This window comes from Ceratotherium simum, chromosome 29, assembly GCF_057802395.1.
Source record: "Ceratotherium simum simum isolate JZ-2026a chromosome 29, ASM5780239v1, whole genome shotgun sequence".
Classification (NCBI taxonomy): Eukaryota; Metazoa; Chordata; class Mammalia; order Perissodactyla; family Rhinocerotidae; genus Ceratotherium; species Ceratotherium simum.
The window spans coordinates 560,745-576,293 of NC_141928.1; the positions used below are offsets into that span (position 1 = coordinate 560,745).

The window sequence follows — 15,549 nt, forward strand, 5'->3', positions numbered from 1 at the left end:
GGGCTTCCATAATCTGCTGTCCAAAGCACAGCTTCAAATTTTCCCCCAGTTTGCTGCTGCTCCCAGTTTTGTGATCTCAGCGACTGGGAACTCCACCTGCCCCTGGCTCGGGCCTAAGTCCCGGAGTCACCCCAGCCCCCGCACTCTCCCTTGTCGGTCCAGCCTGACTGCAGCCAGTGAGCTGACCGCTCCTCCCTGCTGCTGCCTTCTGGAAGCCTCCACAGTATAGTGGAGCACCCTGCTTCTGCCTTCACCCTCAGCAGCTTGTTCTCCCACGGCAGCTAGGGAGACAGGCTGATCATGTTCCTGCTGGCCAGAGCCTGCCAGTGACTTCCATCATGCCCAGGATTGACCTGGCGCCTTTCCTTTCCTGGCACAAGGCCCCGTATGATCTCTGCCCACCAACCTCTTGGTCACATCCTCACTCCTGTACCCTCCACTTGGCCTCCTCCCACTCTTCCCGCTCTAGTGTTCATGGCTTGGTCGTGGGGCCAGGGAATTTGCATCCCACGGCTGGTGTTGGGGCCTTATGCATGGCCTGTGCTCTGAGGACATCCGTGGGGTGGGCAACAGCCTGGAGAGGGACTCTGAAGACTTTTCCAAAGCCGCTGGCCATGGGCACACACAGGCTGCGATGGGGCAGGTGACTGACCGAGTGCTGTGCTCTGTCCTAGACTGTGGCTGGTGTCTGCATCACCAGCTACATGGTGTTGTGCTTTGATAAGTGGGCTGTGGGTCCTGCCTACTCTCGAGTGCTGTGGCCTGGAGCGAAGGGGAGAGCTGGCAGGATTGGTCAGAGGACGTGAGGGGAATGACTCTGGGCTGGCTCTGCAGGATCATGCGGAAGCAGCCGACCGTCGTCCTGGGCGTGGCACACACCCTGGTGAAGCGGGTGTCTTCCTTTGTGCGGCAGATCGACTTTGCGTTGGACTGGATGGAGGTGGAGGCCGGGCGTGCCATCTACAGGTGAGGCCCGCAGGTGTGCAGGTTTCTCTGTCAACTGCATTGTCCTGACTGAAAACGGGCTGATGGACAGAGCTCAGGTAGGGTGGAAACTGTCAACAGAAGGGTGAGTTTCCTCTGGCTCTGCTCCCGGAGGTCATCACGGGAACATGCTTCGTGGCCTCCTGGGTTTTGTGTACACATACACACGCTCAGACACACACTTTTCCACGGGCGTCTTTCCATGTCAGTACGCACAAATCCACACCATCCTTTAAGATGGCCAACAAAAGCAGTGTTCGGACAGTATTTATGGAGTTGCTCCATGCTGAAGGTTTCCCCGTGACCTCAGCGGGCGTCCTTAGTTCCACTCACAACAACAGCTGGATTCAGAGCTTCACACGTGCCCAGTCAGACAGACCTGGATTATCACTATCAATTTTCATGGTCCTTAGTTACAAAAATTGAAACTAAGGAAGTTTTAAATATTTAATTATTTATTTAAAAATCACAATAAACCTTTTACATGGTGGCATACATATTTTTTAATGGAAAATATATTTTCCAAAAGAAAACAATTTCGTGAGAAGACTGCATTCTTTTTTTTTTGCCACCTCGGGTGGCCAAGAGCTTCCCAGCCGGTACCCTGCCTGCTCCCAGCAGCCTCTCTCCCCACAGGCAGGGGGACAAGTCGGACTGCACCTACATTGTCCTCAGTGGCCGGCTGCGCTCAGTGATCCAAAAGGACGATGGCAAAAAGCGCCTGGCGGGGGAGTATGGCCGCGGAGACCTCATCGGTGTGGTAGGGCTGGGCCCCTCCCCCCATGCCCTGCCATCAGGGAGACCCCCTTATCTGGGGTGCATGCCTTTCCTGGGTGGCCCGAGCGCTGCACCTGCAGTTTTCAGGTGGCTTGCTTGCTCTCAGCCTGGGCTGCAGCACTAGGGGTGGAACAGCTGCAGGAGTTGCCTCCCAAAGGTCTCCAGGGAGAGTGGCTGGCTGGGCAGGGGTGGAGGTTTGGGAGCAGCCCCTTCGCCCTCCCTCAGGAGAACGTGCCTGTCAAGGTGGTTCCTTCGAGACCCTTGTATGTAGAATGAAGCCCTGGCTGAGGGACAGCTGACTGACCTCTTCTCGGTGCCTGACAGGGCAGCCTGTCTGGGGGTGCTGGGGGCCCCTTTGGCCTCTCGCAGGTTCCATTGCTACTGACAGCATGCCCACTTGCCAGCTCTCACTGACGCTTCCTCCACCACCGCAGGGGGGTGGGTGAGCTCCTCTTCCTCCCCTTTCTCACCTGCACACCACATTCTAGAAGGGTGTGCTCTGCCCTCCAGTTCTGGGTGCGACCAGCTGGGCCCTGCGGGGCTAGTGGGTGTAAGCAGTGCGGCCCCAGCACGGCAGCTCCTTTTCCAGGTAGAGACGCTCACCCGCCAGGCCAGGGCGACCACAGTGCATGCCGTTCGGGACTCAGAGTTGGCCAAGCTTCCGGCTGGAGCCCTGACATCCATCAAGCGCAAGTACCCGCAGGTAAGGGCTCCTGCTCTGAGCTGCGCTAGGGAAGCAGGACATTCAGGTGGTGAAATCATGATTACCAAGCAGTGGGCTGCCTCCTGTCTAAGAGCCAGAGTGAGGTAGAGATTGAAACATAACCTGGAGCAGGCAGGTTTCATGGTTTGAAAAGAAATGTCAGCATGGACTAGCCCATAGGGATGAGGGCCTCAGGGCAGGTGGCCTGGGCACAGGCAGGAGGTGGGAGCCATGTGTGGGAACCAAGCAAGTAAAGCCTGCCTGGCACTGCCGTGTTCCCACCACTTCCCCCTAGATGAGCCATCTCACAAGTGATATTTAAAACCAGTCAGGTTGAGGGATTAGGGTTAGAGTTAGGGTATTTACAAGCAGGAACACGACACGATAACAGTGCGGTTTTAGGTGGTGTGGGAGCTTTCCTACTGTGCAGCTCAGGAGAGGTGAAACTGAAATTTGGAGGGGCAGATGCAGGCTCGGGCTCCGGTGGTCAGTTCAGGCAGCAAAATGAGGGGAGTTGGTCCTACTTGGCGGGTAGTTACTGTGGCTGGTTTTCTGGTATTTACCTCCCTGTGTCTAGGTGGTAAGAGTGTAGCCAAGGAAATGGGAGAGCCTCTGACCTCAGAGGTTTGGAGGAGGTGGGATGGGGCTGCTCCTGGACGGAATCAGCAATTGGGCTGCCTGAGAAAGGATGGCCGAGGCAGCTGTGAAGGCTCAGGCCTGCTCCATCTTTATTAGCATGCATGCACATGTTGTGCGTGTCTCCGTTCTAGAACAATGGAAAATCTCCCAGTTTATTTTTGAAGTTAACATGACTCTAACACCAAAATTTGATAAAAATAATGCAGAAAACTTTTAATCATTTCTCTTAATACCATAGCTATAAATACTCTAAATATTAGCAAATCAACTATAAAAATGTTTGATTAGGATTTATTCAAGGAATATTAGTCAAGTGTTGGAAAATTATTAAAATATGCTTGATTATGGCAAAAGTTAAAAGCGAAGCCCCTTACGGTTGTATCAAGACATTTGACAAAATTCAGCTATTACTAATAAACACTTTAAATAAATAGGAGTGAAAGGAGACCGTTTAAATATAACAAATACTGTTTATTCCAGACCACCAAAGCCCAAAACAAGACAGACTCCTTAGGGGCCAGCCCGATGGCGTAGTGCTTAAGTTTGCATGCTCCACTTCGGCAGCCCGGGGTTCGTGGGTTCGGATCCCGGGTGCGGACCTACGCACCGCTTATCAAGCCGTGCTGTGGTGGCATCCCACACATAAAGTAGGGGGAGACGAGCATGGATGTTAGCCCAGGGCCAGTCTTCCTCAGCAAAAAGAGGAGGATTGGCAACAGATGTTAGCTCAGGGCTGATCTTCCTCACAAAAAAACAAAAAAACAAATTCATCCATTATTTCATCTTAAAAGATCTTTATTTGAGCCCAAAGAGTTGCAATTCAGGACATGCGTGCTATGGTGACCCATAGGCATATCCAACAAGCAAAGGAAGGAGTTTACTTTTATAGAGAAAAAGGGGGAGAGGCAGGGGCTGCTCTAAAGGAAAAGCCCACTGGGGGAGAGAAACAGATCAGGGTGGCAACGGCTTCTCCTTGGCTGAACTGTAGCATTTATGATTGGCTGAGCTGCAGCATTTCTGATTGGCTGAGATGCAGTGTTTCTTTTTTTTTTTTTAATTTTATTTATTTTTCCCCCAAAGCCCCAGTAGATAGTTGTATGTCATAGTTGCACATCCTTCTAGTTGCTGTATGTGGGACACGGCCTCAGCATGGCCGGAGAAGCAGTGCGTCGGTGCATGCCCAGGACCCGGACCCTGGCCGCCAGCAGCGGAGCGCGCGCACTTAACCGCTAAGCCACGGGCGGGCCCTGAGCTGCAGTGTTTCTGATTGGCTGGGCTGTTGCTGGGCGGGGAGAGAAGTCTTCCCTCAGTAGTAAATAATTGTACTTCCTGTTTGGAGTGATTGACAGTGTGTGATGGGGCAAGAGCTCCTGCTGCAGGCCTTTCCCGTCCAGTTTAGTTGAGGTTTCTCTAACTCATGTCACATTCTGTACTTCCAATCCCCAGGTAGAAATGGAAATGGAGCAGCCATCCCAGTTAAAATAGCAGAGTTCTTGAGAGTAAGATCAGTCAGACAGACATGGGCTTCTTAGGCAGGCCGCAGGGTCCCGTTGCGGGAAGTAGCTGGAGGCCTTGCTGTGTCCTGCGTGGGCGGGCCCAGTTCCATTACAGGGCAAGTCTTTCCGGTTGGAAACCAGGTAAGGGATTTTTTCTTGGACGGTGTAGGGGGGCTTCCCTGGGGAAGCAGACCTTGGGGCCAGCTGGCTCTGACACCAGCACCCAAACAGCAGCATCTACGGGAGTCTTTGCTCCGGGCCCCCCCAGTCTCCCTGACGGGGCCACGGCCCTGGCAAGGGTAGAGGGCTGGAGACTCTCCCCTTGATGTGCTGCGCAGTGCTGGCTCCTGCATTCACCCTTCCGTCTCTGGGCCTGGTATCCCTGTAACGATAACCCCAGGGCTCTGTCTCCAGCCTTCTGGGGTCATGGGGGGACCTGATTGGTGATTTTCTCATTTATGCTTCTTTCCATGTTGATGGTCAGTGTTTCCTGTAAGGAAAAGCTTTCTGCTCTCCCCATGTATTTGTTCATTGATTTCGTGTGTCACTGTTGACTCAGGAGTCTTCTTTTATTATTAGATGGTTTCTAATCTTTTCCTGTTGTCAACCTACAAATACAGAAACCAGTTTGAGAGGCGAAGCGTTTATTTGGGATCAAAGAATTTCAATTCGGGAAGCACAGATTCAGGTAGGAACCCAAATAGCCTCCTGCTAGGGAGTAAAAGTCAGGGGCTTTTAGAGGCAGAGAAGGGAAGTTGTATTACAAAGAATGTTAATTGAAGTTGGAGGCAGAGAGCTGGTCTTGGGTAAACATTGATTGGGTATTGACTATCTTCAGAAAGCCAACCATCCTCAGTCTTTGTGATCAGGATGTCTGTTCTCCTGCTGACTTCTCAAACAATTGCTTGTAAAACAATTGCTGTTTTGGCCCAGTCCAAAGGTTTGGCTCAGTCCAAGGTTCAAGACAGCAGGCAGTTTCTCTGGAAAAGCAGCTCTGACTCCATCTTAAAATGGCTCCACTATAGTTGATTTTGACACTGTCATCTTTCATGTGGATGTTTGTATCCCAAATTTGGCCCTTGGGGGCCCCTAGGGCTCATTCTGATTTCCTCTTACATTCCCTACCTCGGCCCTGGTGGCTGTATTTCTGTTTGGAGCCCTGGTCTCTTTGGTGGAGCTGGGTGCTTGGGGTGCTGGCCCACTCAGTGGGCCCAGCAAGGGACCATGGCAAGGGACTGAGGTGAGCATCTCCCCTCCAGTAGTGAGAATGTCTGCTCCCACATCTTGACCCATTTATTTATGAGCGTGTGCAGCCCCTCCCTCAGGACCACCCCCCTACTGCCGCAGAATCTCACTGTCACCACCCCCTAAACAGACACTCCCACCCCAGACCAGGCTGCTGCTGTCCCCTCACACCCACATTACTTCCAGTTCTCATGACCCTCTTCTCCCTGTGCCCACCAGACCTGGGCTGGGGGCTGCCATGGAGTGGGTGAAGCCCCTAGACATTTCCAGGAGAGGGCCCAGTCTCCTCGCAGCCCACCCAGCCCCACTCACCCTCCTGAGACTCACCAGAGGAAAGCCCCCTGCTTCCCTCCCTTGGCCTATGGCTTGTGGGGTGACCAAGACTCAAATCTGAAGGCCCTGCTAATGGCCCATTTAAGCACCAGGAGACCCCAGCAGATGGCAGAGTGCTTGTCATGGTGGCCAGGGCCAGCCCGTGTGCCACCAGGAGCTTTGGGGTCACGGGGAGCAAGGGCAAGCAGGCCCATGTTCTGCCTGGGGGCCACAGCTCCAGAGCGGCTGCTGGTTTGGAGGTTAGCACATCCTGCAGGGTGGTGCCCTCGTCATCAGGAAATATCTCTCAGCTGGTGCTTCAGCTGCACCTCTCAAGGCCACTGCATGCCATGTGACGTGGTACTGTCCTGCCAGCAGCTCTGGGTGGTGCAGTGTGGGGTGGGGCCCCTGGGGCCCACGGTCGTAATCAGCCCCTGGTTTTGGTTGATGCTCTGCAGAGTCAGCCACTTTGAGAGTCCTCAGATGGGGGCAGAAAAGGCCAACCACCCTTGGAATGGGTATCGGTCCTGCCGAGGCAAGCGCTGCTGTTGGGCCTTCATGCCAAGGACAGAGGCTGGCCGTGCTCCTATCAGCTGCCTCTTCTGTGGGGCTGCTCCCTGCTGGGCCCAGGAAAAGACCCTCTGCTCACACCCACTCCCTTGAGGGTCCCCAGACCTTCCCCATCTCCTTGTCTCCAACCTTCCAGTCCTGCAGCTTCCCGCCTTCTGCCTCGGCGCCTTTCTGTCTGCACAGTGGGGCCAGGGTCTCCTCGCCCTTTGGGGGATCATCCTCAGAGGGGGCTGTAGCTGTCCACTTTCAGCTCAAGCCAACACCCAAGCTGACCAGGCAGCCAAGCTGGAGTCTTCCTTCCTCCTGTCAGCAAGTTGAGCGGCAGCCCCTGGGTGTAGTGTGAGCTGTTGGAAGAGTTGGTGCAAGAGGGGCCTGTGGGGCTGGGCCCTGACTTGTGCAGCTCACAGGAGCCCTGAGCCAGACCTCATGCTTCTCCGTCACACAGCCGGTTGCTGCTGGGCTGACCAGTGACACTCGGGGCACAGTGGGCACGTGCTCAGAGCAACCAGGTGGGGGCTGCCCTGGGATGGCGTGTGCTCTCCCACAGGCGTCCGGCCTTGCCCTGGACTCTGGGCCGCTCAGTCTGTGGTGGGCTTGCCCCTGGCCCTTCAGCACAGGGAACCACCGGCCACACAGCCCCGTGGTGGGGCTGCTCCCAGTCAGCCCCTGTCCCACCCTCAACCACCACTGGCCACTTTCTGTCTGTTCTTGGATTTCATATAAATGAAATAATACAGAATGCAGTGTTTTGTGTCTGGCTTCTGTTGCTGGGTTGGTATCTGAGGGATCCATTTGTTCTGGGTGTTGCTGGCACATTATTTTTATCGTTAGGTAGTATTCCACTGTGCACCACAGCTCCTTCGTCCATTCTCCCTTGATGGATACTTGGCTTGTTTCCAGTTTGAGGCTGTTATGAAAAGGCTACTAAAAATGTTCTTGTATAAATGTTTTTATGGCACATTTTTTTTAATTGGAATTTTATTTTTATCTTGTATAACATTTGGGGGTAATTTGATGATTCCTTGTTAGTATCGGGACCAAGGCTCCTTCTGTTTATTTTATTTTATTTTATTTTATTTGTGAGGAAGATCAGCCCTGAGCTAACATCTGCCAATCCTCCTCTTTTTGGTGAGGAAGACTGGCCCTGGGCTAACATCTGTGCCCATCTTCCTCCACTTTATATGGGACGCCGCCACAGCGTGGCCTGCCAAGCAGTGCATCAGTGCGCGCCCAGGATCTGAACCGGCGAATCCCGGGCTGCCACAGCAGAGCGCGCACACTTAACCGCTTGCGCCATTGGGCCGGCCCCAATGGCACATTTTTCTTTTCTCTTGGTAGCTACCTAAGAGTGGAATTGCTGGGTCATAGGGCAGACGTATTTAACTTTTGTGTGTGTGTGTGAGGAAGATCAGCCCTGAGCTAACATCCACGCCAATCCTCCTCTTTTTGCTGAGGACGACCGGCCCTGAGGTAACATCTATTGCCAATCCTCCTCCTTTTTTTCCCTTTTTCTCCCCAAAGCCCCAGTAGATAGCTGTATGTCATAATTGCACATCCTTCTAGTTGCTGTATGTGGGATGCCACCTCAGCATGGCCGGACAAGTGGTGCGTCGGTGCGCGCCTGGGATCCAAACCCGGGCCGCCAGTAGCGGAGTGCGCGCACTTAAGCACTAAGCCATGGGGCCGGCCCCCCCGTATTTAACTTTTAAAGAAATTGCCAACCAGTTCTCCTGAGTGGTCGTGCCATTTACAGTCCCCCCACAGTGCTCTGCATCATCACCTTGGGGTGAATATCTCCCCTGATATTAGCCGTTCTTTTGGTAGGAAATGGCATCCCATTGTGGTTAAAATTTGCATTTCTTTGATGACTAATGATGTTGAGCACCTTTTCATGTGTTCACTGGCCTATTTTGAACCATTTTCACATTTTGAACCTTTTTCACTTGATGTACAAATGATCACTTTTTAAATTAGCTTTAACTTAGAATTATTATTAATTCGTAATTGTGATAATTATATCATGCTTATGTTTTTAAAGGCTCTTTTAGAGATACAAATTCAAATATTAATAGATAAAATGCTGTGTTTGGGATTGGCTTCAAAATTTTTCGTGTTGTGTGTGTGAAATGAGATGGTAGAAGCTGGGTGATGGGAGGGTGGGGTTTGCTGTAGTCTTCTCTCTGCTTTTGTGTATGTTTGACATTTTCCATAACAAAATGTGGTTTTTTAATTAGCTCTAATTAACAGTTTGATGCTAGATTAGTTGAATATAAACCAGACTCCTTTTTAGCTTTTGTTTTGGACCACTCTGCTCAAACTATTTTTTGTCTCACATCCTAAAATTTGGAGAGTTTCACTTGCATCTTCAATGGGTCTTGGGCTCCAGCAGCCAGGGGGTAAAAGAGTGTCTCTGAGTTAGCTTGCAGGGGGAGGGCTAGCTGGCAGGGGCTAGGGGATGCTGGTTCTTGGAGCATAAGGTCTCAGCCAGCTGTTTCCAGAGTCAGTCCTAGAGCTCTTGGTGGCAGACAGTCAGGAAGCAAACCAGAGGCTGAGGCTTGGGGAGGCAGAGTGCAGGGTGTCGACACAAATAATCCATAATCAACCTATAAATCAAAATTGGGGTGAGTTTATTATGAGCCAGGTTTGAGACTATAGCCCAGGGCCTTCCTTCCTCAAGGGCACCAAAGAAGTGGGGTGTACAGAGTGGTTATATACTGTCTTGGAACAAAGAGCATACACACCATAGAACAGGAATATCTCTTTTACTACTGTCACAAGATGCTTACCTGGAGCAGCAGGGTGGTGGTCAGCAGGTCAGTGGTCACAAGGTGAGCACCGCAGGTTGATAATTTATCCTTAGTTTCCAGGAAGAGATATTATCCTTAAAGAAATGCCAATATAGGGGGAAGTTACATCCCTATCTTTAAGGGTAGCATTCTTGTCCTTGGGACATTGTAAATGTTTAAAGCAGATGTACAATGCACACTCAACAGGCCACGTCAGCCCCTTTTGGAAAAACAAGGTCAGGCCGAATTAGTTTTAAACCAAGTGGCTTCCTCATATGCTCCAGTATGTCCTATTGCTTTTGATTTATTTATCAAGGGAGAGAAGCAGCATTCGCCTCAGGAGCAGTAACAGAATCACCTCATCAGTACTTGCTGTCCTAGATAATTTCAGTTTTATTGAAGCTGACAGCAGCTTCTCTTTTCAAACTGACCCTGCACTGCGTTTAAGAGTCACAGTAGTAGGCTGTCTGTACAGAACATCCTCTGTCATGTTGTAAACTTTAGCAATTAAAAAACATTTAACTCACTTTATTTTTATACAAAAGCATTTAAAAGTAAATTACAGATATTTTGACATTCTAACTTTAAATACTTTGGTCTGTGATTCTAAAAATTTAGTATTAAGATAACCAACAATAGCATTATTATATTGTCAACTTAAAAAGCAAATTTGCCTGTTTTATTCTCAAAACAAGTTTATTTAGGAATAGCCAAAATAATTGCCATTCAGGATGTCCAAAGGCAAACCTGGAGAACAAAGGAGGGAGCTGCTTTTATAGAGAAAAAGGGGGAGAGGGAGGGGCTGCTCTAAAGGAAAGTCCACTGGGGGAGAGAAACAGAACCGGGTGGCAACGGCCTCTCATTGGCTGAGCTGTGGCATTTCTGATTGGCTGGGCTGTTGCTGGGTGGGGAGAGAAGTCTTCCCTCAGTAGTAAGTAGTTGTGCTTCCAGTGGGCCATGGAAGTCTCAGTCTCTTCCTGTTTGGTGTAATTGAAGATAAGTACTGGGGTGAGAGCTCCCCCTGCAGGCCTTCCGGGTCCAGTTTAGTTGAGGTTTCTTTATTAATTTTCACAATATTTAAAATGTAGTGTTTCCTGCGTATCATGTAATGCCCTGCCCATGTCCCACCCTGGCCAGGTGCTCAGGAAGGAGTGGTGAGCCCTTGGCTTTGGGGAAGCCCCTCCTGGCCTGAGGGACGACTGTGCTGTCCTGCCTGCGGGGTCGTCGTGGCTTCCCGTGGTGGTGTCCCAGTGTTGCTGCTCTGGAAGTCAGAGGAGAGGCTGACGGGCACAAGGTCACAGGGCACGTGCCCCTCACACCTGCTGGCCGCCCTCAGAGTCAGGTCCCACCTCCCAGGACCAGACAGCTGGCCCCATCTCCTGCCCAGGCCCAGAGCATTTTAAAGCCATAATGGTTTAGAAAACGTGGATTCAAGGTACTCTGCTTTTGGGTTTAAAATGTGTGGTTTGGGGGTCTCTGTTTTTTCTCTGCCTCCAGGTTGTGACTCGGCTGATTCATCTCTTGGGAGAGAAGATCTTGGGCAGCCTTCAGCAGGGAGCTGTGACAGGTGGGTCCCCCAGGCCTGGCACCTGAAAGCCATGCCCACCCTGTCCTGTGCCTGCCCACTTCACTCAGAGCCCTTCCCATCTCAGAGCCCCGCCCACCTCGCTCAGAGCCCCGCCCACCTCGCTCAGAGCCCCACCCATCTCACTCAGGGCCCCACCCACCTCACACAGAGCCCTGCCCACCTCACACAGAGCCCCGCCCACCTCACTCAGGTGTCTGCCCATCTCACTCAGGGCCCCGCCCACCTGACTCAGGTACCCACCCATCTTGCTTAGAGCGCTGCCCCCCTCACTAGTACCCTGCCCTGAAGAGGAGGGAGGAGGAAGGGGAGGGGGTGGAGCCCCCACCATCCCCACCTCTGAGCTTGGGGGAGGCTCCTTGGGTTGTGGCAGTGTGGAAGAATTTGCTGAAATGCGTGTGGGTGTGGCAGCACTGGGGGGAAGCTCTAGTCTGTGCTCCCTCTCCCCGTGTGGTGGTCGGCTCTCCGGACAGAGGCAAAGGAGTAGTGCCGATGGCGTGACCTGTGCTGAGCAGCAAAGATGATGACAGTTCTCGAGTGTTGGAAGTTCTTCTGTCTCAGCTTGCTTATCCTCTTCTAGTTGTAAGTCTGAGAAAGTGCCTTTTTCAGGAGCCACTCACTGTGAGCTCTGGGCACACTGGCCTCCGAGGGTTTGAGGACTGATGGCTCCATCTGAGTCTCTCCTGGTCGGGAGCGTGGGGTTCCAGCCTCCTTGCTCTTCCATGACCACCTGCTCCTGCTTTGGCCACTGTCCTCTCTGCCTGGAGCACCCCTCAGGAGAGCCTTGCTCCCCTTCTATCCCAAGCCGCCACCACAGCATCGCCTCCCCGACCCCCCTCCGCCCGCAATGCCCTCAACTCCTCAGCGCCCCTTTCCCACTTCTCCCTGCACTCGTTCCCACCTGATGCATCGCCTGTCTGCTTGTTAGCCCGTTTGTTGTCTGTCTCGGCGCCAACAGGGAAGCTGCAGGCGGGGGGCTCTGTCTGTGTCTCCAGCGTAACCTAGGCACACGCCTGTGTTTGTGGAAGGAGTGAATGGATGGGTGGACAGGCGTGCTGTGTGGAGGCAGCAAAGTGTGGCGGCACCACCCCACTCCAGTAGACTCCTCTCAGCTCATTACGTCTGCAAAGACGCTATTTCCAAACGAGGTCACATTTGGAGATTCTAGGTGGTCATGAATTTTTGGGAGACACTGTTGAATACATCATATATCTTTTTTCATTTTACTTTTAACCAATCTGTACGGTTATGTTTGAAGCGAGTGTCTTGTAGAAAGCATGTGGCTGGATCATGTTTTGTCATTCCTTCTGACGCTCTTTGTGTTCCTTCTGACATTTATTTGTGTTCAGACCATTTACATTTAACATAATTATTTATATATTACGATTTGTCTGTCATTTTATTATTTGTTTTCTGTTCTCCCCTGTTTTTTTCTTTTTTTTTTTTGACATTTGTCTAATTCCTCTTTCCTATCTTCTTTTGAGTTACTTGAACGTTTTTTGACTATTCCATTTTTGTTCATCAATTGTCATTTCCAGTACATGTCTTCATACAATATTTTCAGTAATTGCTCTAGGGATCGCAATATTCATACTTATCCTTGTCTTTTAATATCAACATTTTATCACTTTAAGTGGAATGTGGAAACCTTATCACTGTTTAGGTCACTTTATTCTTCTCTCTTATGCTGTAGTTGTCTTAAATAATATCTCTACATACATTGAAAACCCCCCACTTTATATATATATGTATGTCTGTCACACAGTGTTATAACTTTTGCTTTCAGCTATCAAACACAATGTTTAAAACTTGAGAGAATAGTCTGTGATCTTTACCATTTCTGTTGCTTGTGCTTCATCCTGGTGTTCCACGCTTCCTTCTGGTATCATTTCCTTCTGTCTGAAGAAGCTCCTTTAGTAATAGTCCTTTTAGACTACACATTTTCTTAATTTTCCTTCATCTGAGAATGTCTTTACCTCATCTTCGTCCTGAAGGATATTTTTGCTGGATGTGCAGTTCTATTTTGACATTGTTTTTAGTTTAGCACTTTAAAAATTTTCTGCCATTTCCCTCTGGCTTCCTTTGCTTCTAATGAGAAATTCTGACATTTGAATCGTTCCCAAGTAGGTAGTACATCATTTCTCTCTGGTGGTGTTGAAGACTTTTTGTCTTTAGTTTTTAGAAATTTGACTTTGGAGTGTCTGAGCATGAATTTCTTGGGGTTTATCCTGTTTGGCGTTTGCTCATCTTCTTAAATCTTGAACAGGTGTATATCTTTTACCAAATTTGGGAAATTTTCAGCCATTATTTCTTCAAATATTCTTTCAGCCCTGTACTCTCTCTCCTCTTCTGGTAATCCAGGGATGCAAATGTTAGACCTTTTGTTATTGTCCCAAAAGTCTCTGGGACACTGTTGGTATTTTCCATCTTTTTTTCTCCCTTCGATGTTCAGATTGAGTAGTTTCTTTTTATCTGTCTTCAACATCATTGGCTCTTTTCTCTGTCTTCTTGATTCTGCTCTTAAGCCCATCCAGAGAGTTTTTTGTTTCAGTTATTATACTTCTGCATTTGTTTCAAGATGGTTCATAATTGCTTTTTCTAGCTGATTATGATCAGCTGCTTTATTGTCCTTGTCAAGTAATTTCAAATTCTGTGGTGTGTTGTCATTTTTGTCTGTTGATTGTCTTTTCTCATATTAGCTGAGATATTCCTGGCTCTTGGTATGCTTGGTAATATTGGGTTGTATCCTCTATTTTGAGTATTATGTTGTGAGACTCGGGTTCCCCAATTAAATCTTCTATTTTAGCAGACTGTCAGTGTGCTTATATTCGTAGAGCATGTCCTGGCCCTCATTCCTGGACTGTGTTTGAGTGTTCGTTTAGTTCTCAAGGCCTCTGCAGAATTACTTTGGTCTTCCCTGCTTGTGCGCTACCCAGAGCCAATGTGAAGGCTGGCTGGTATTCTACAGCGTATTCTGTTCTCGGAGCCTCTGCTGTGCGATTCTGGCTGCTTTCATGCATGGGCTACTTGGGGGTGAGCCCAGGACTTCATATGAGATTCAGAGGATTCCTTTCTCTATCTCCCTCCTCTCTGCGATCTCCCCCCTCTGGTTAGGGCGCCGCCTCTGCTTGCTAGGGCAGGGCATGGAGAGTTGGGGACCTCCACCCTACTGTGTCTACAGCCCCATACAGGTAGGGAGCTGGTTTTTGCTTAGTGATGGGGGCCCCCCAGAAAGTCTCCCTGGAGGGAGCACCCACTGGGGAGGGGGAGGGAGAGGGATGGACCCTGCCTGCCTGTAGCTGGGGGTGGGGGTGCACTGCTGCTTTTGTGGCATTAGTAGGGTGGTCTTCCCATGAGTCAAGGTCCCTAGCCCATCTGCCCTCCCCTCTGCACCCCTCAGGGTCTCCTGAAAACTGCAGCCGGGACTCCTTGTGACTGCTGGCAGTGGTTGGGTGGGATGTGCCTGCTCCATCTCTCTCTTGGCCAGAACCAGAACCTCCTAAGTGCCTTTCTTAAAGGCTAAGAAAGAGCTGCGCAAAGCTAGCAATAGAATCCCCTGTTGGTTCTATCTTAAACGGAGGGTTCTGATAGAGGTCACTGGGGGAGATAGAGAGGAAGGGGATTCACCAAGGAAAAGCCTGAGGAGAGCCAGTGAAAGGGGACCCCTCTGCTGCCCTCTGTGCGGCCAGTGACCACCTCACTTTTCTTTCCCTGCCCCTAGATTAGCTCTTAGCAAACCCCCTTGTCCACTGTCCTGCATCCCCCCACTCTGTCTTCTGGGTCAGGCTGTACAGGGACCCACACTCCACCGCTTGGGAACTGCCGCTCCTCACCAGGGGCGAGATGAGCAGAGTCAGAAATGGACGCCCTCTTGGAGGAGCTGGGCCTTTCTGACGTGGCTGGTGTGTGTGCCTGGCCATGCCCTTCAGGGGTTGGGAGGGTCTGTCCGTGTGGGAGCTGGGATGTGGCAGCCAGTTGGCTGGGCCAGGCAAGCAGCATGGAGCAGGCTGGGGAGCGAGTGGTCAGAGAGCCAGGAAGAGAGCCCTCGGCTTGTCCAGGCCCCAGGAGAGCAGGGTCTGTCTGGGGACGTGGTGGCAGGAGGGGTGAGGCTGCCCCCTCGGCTATCTCCATGAAAACAGGAGATGCCACTCACCAAGAATTGACTTGATTGTTGGAAATAAACTCACCCTGCTGCCTCTGTGCCTGCTGCGGTGGGGCCTGAGGAGGCAACACGGCTTCCTGGGCCTCAGTGTCCAGAGAAGGAGAGCCTGTGGTCTCAGGGGCAGGAGGCTCTGCCTGTACTGACTGACCCTCAAAGGCTCGGGCTGCTGCCTCCGGATCCCAGCCCTGATCTCCCCATGGGTCGTTCTGAGTCTCCCTCGGTGTCTGGAAGTCCCATGCAGACAAGAGACAATAAAAACGTGTCTGTTGATCTTGTAAAGGCTCATATTG

At 50.9% G+C, this 15,549-nt stretch overlaps 1 protein-coding gene across 6 annotated transcripts in view; it reads left to right on the plus strand.

Moving 5' to 3' along the window:
- The window catches only part of PNPLA7 (patatin like domain 7, lysophospholipase), an 80,927-nt gene that overhangs the window by 43,418 nt on the left and 21,960 nt on the right, over positions 1 to 15,549 (plus strand). For all 6 annotated transcript variants that reach the window (XM_087418672.1, XM_087418674.1, XM_087418675.1 and 3 more), the window contains 4 exons: positions 835 to 966; positions 1,621 to 1,744; positions 2,351 to 2,464; positions 11,010 to 11,079. In XM_087418672.1, coding sequence (XP_087274798.1) covers positions 835 to 966; positions 1,621 to 1,744; positions 2,351 to 2,464; positions 11,010 to 11,079 — 440 coding nt within the window. The remainder of the gene's footprint in view (positions 1 to 834; positions 967 to 1,620; positions 1,745 to 2,350; positions 2,465 to 11,009; positions 11,080 to 15,549) is intronic.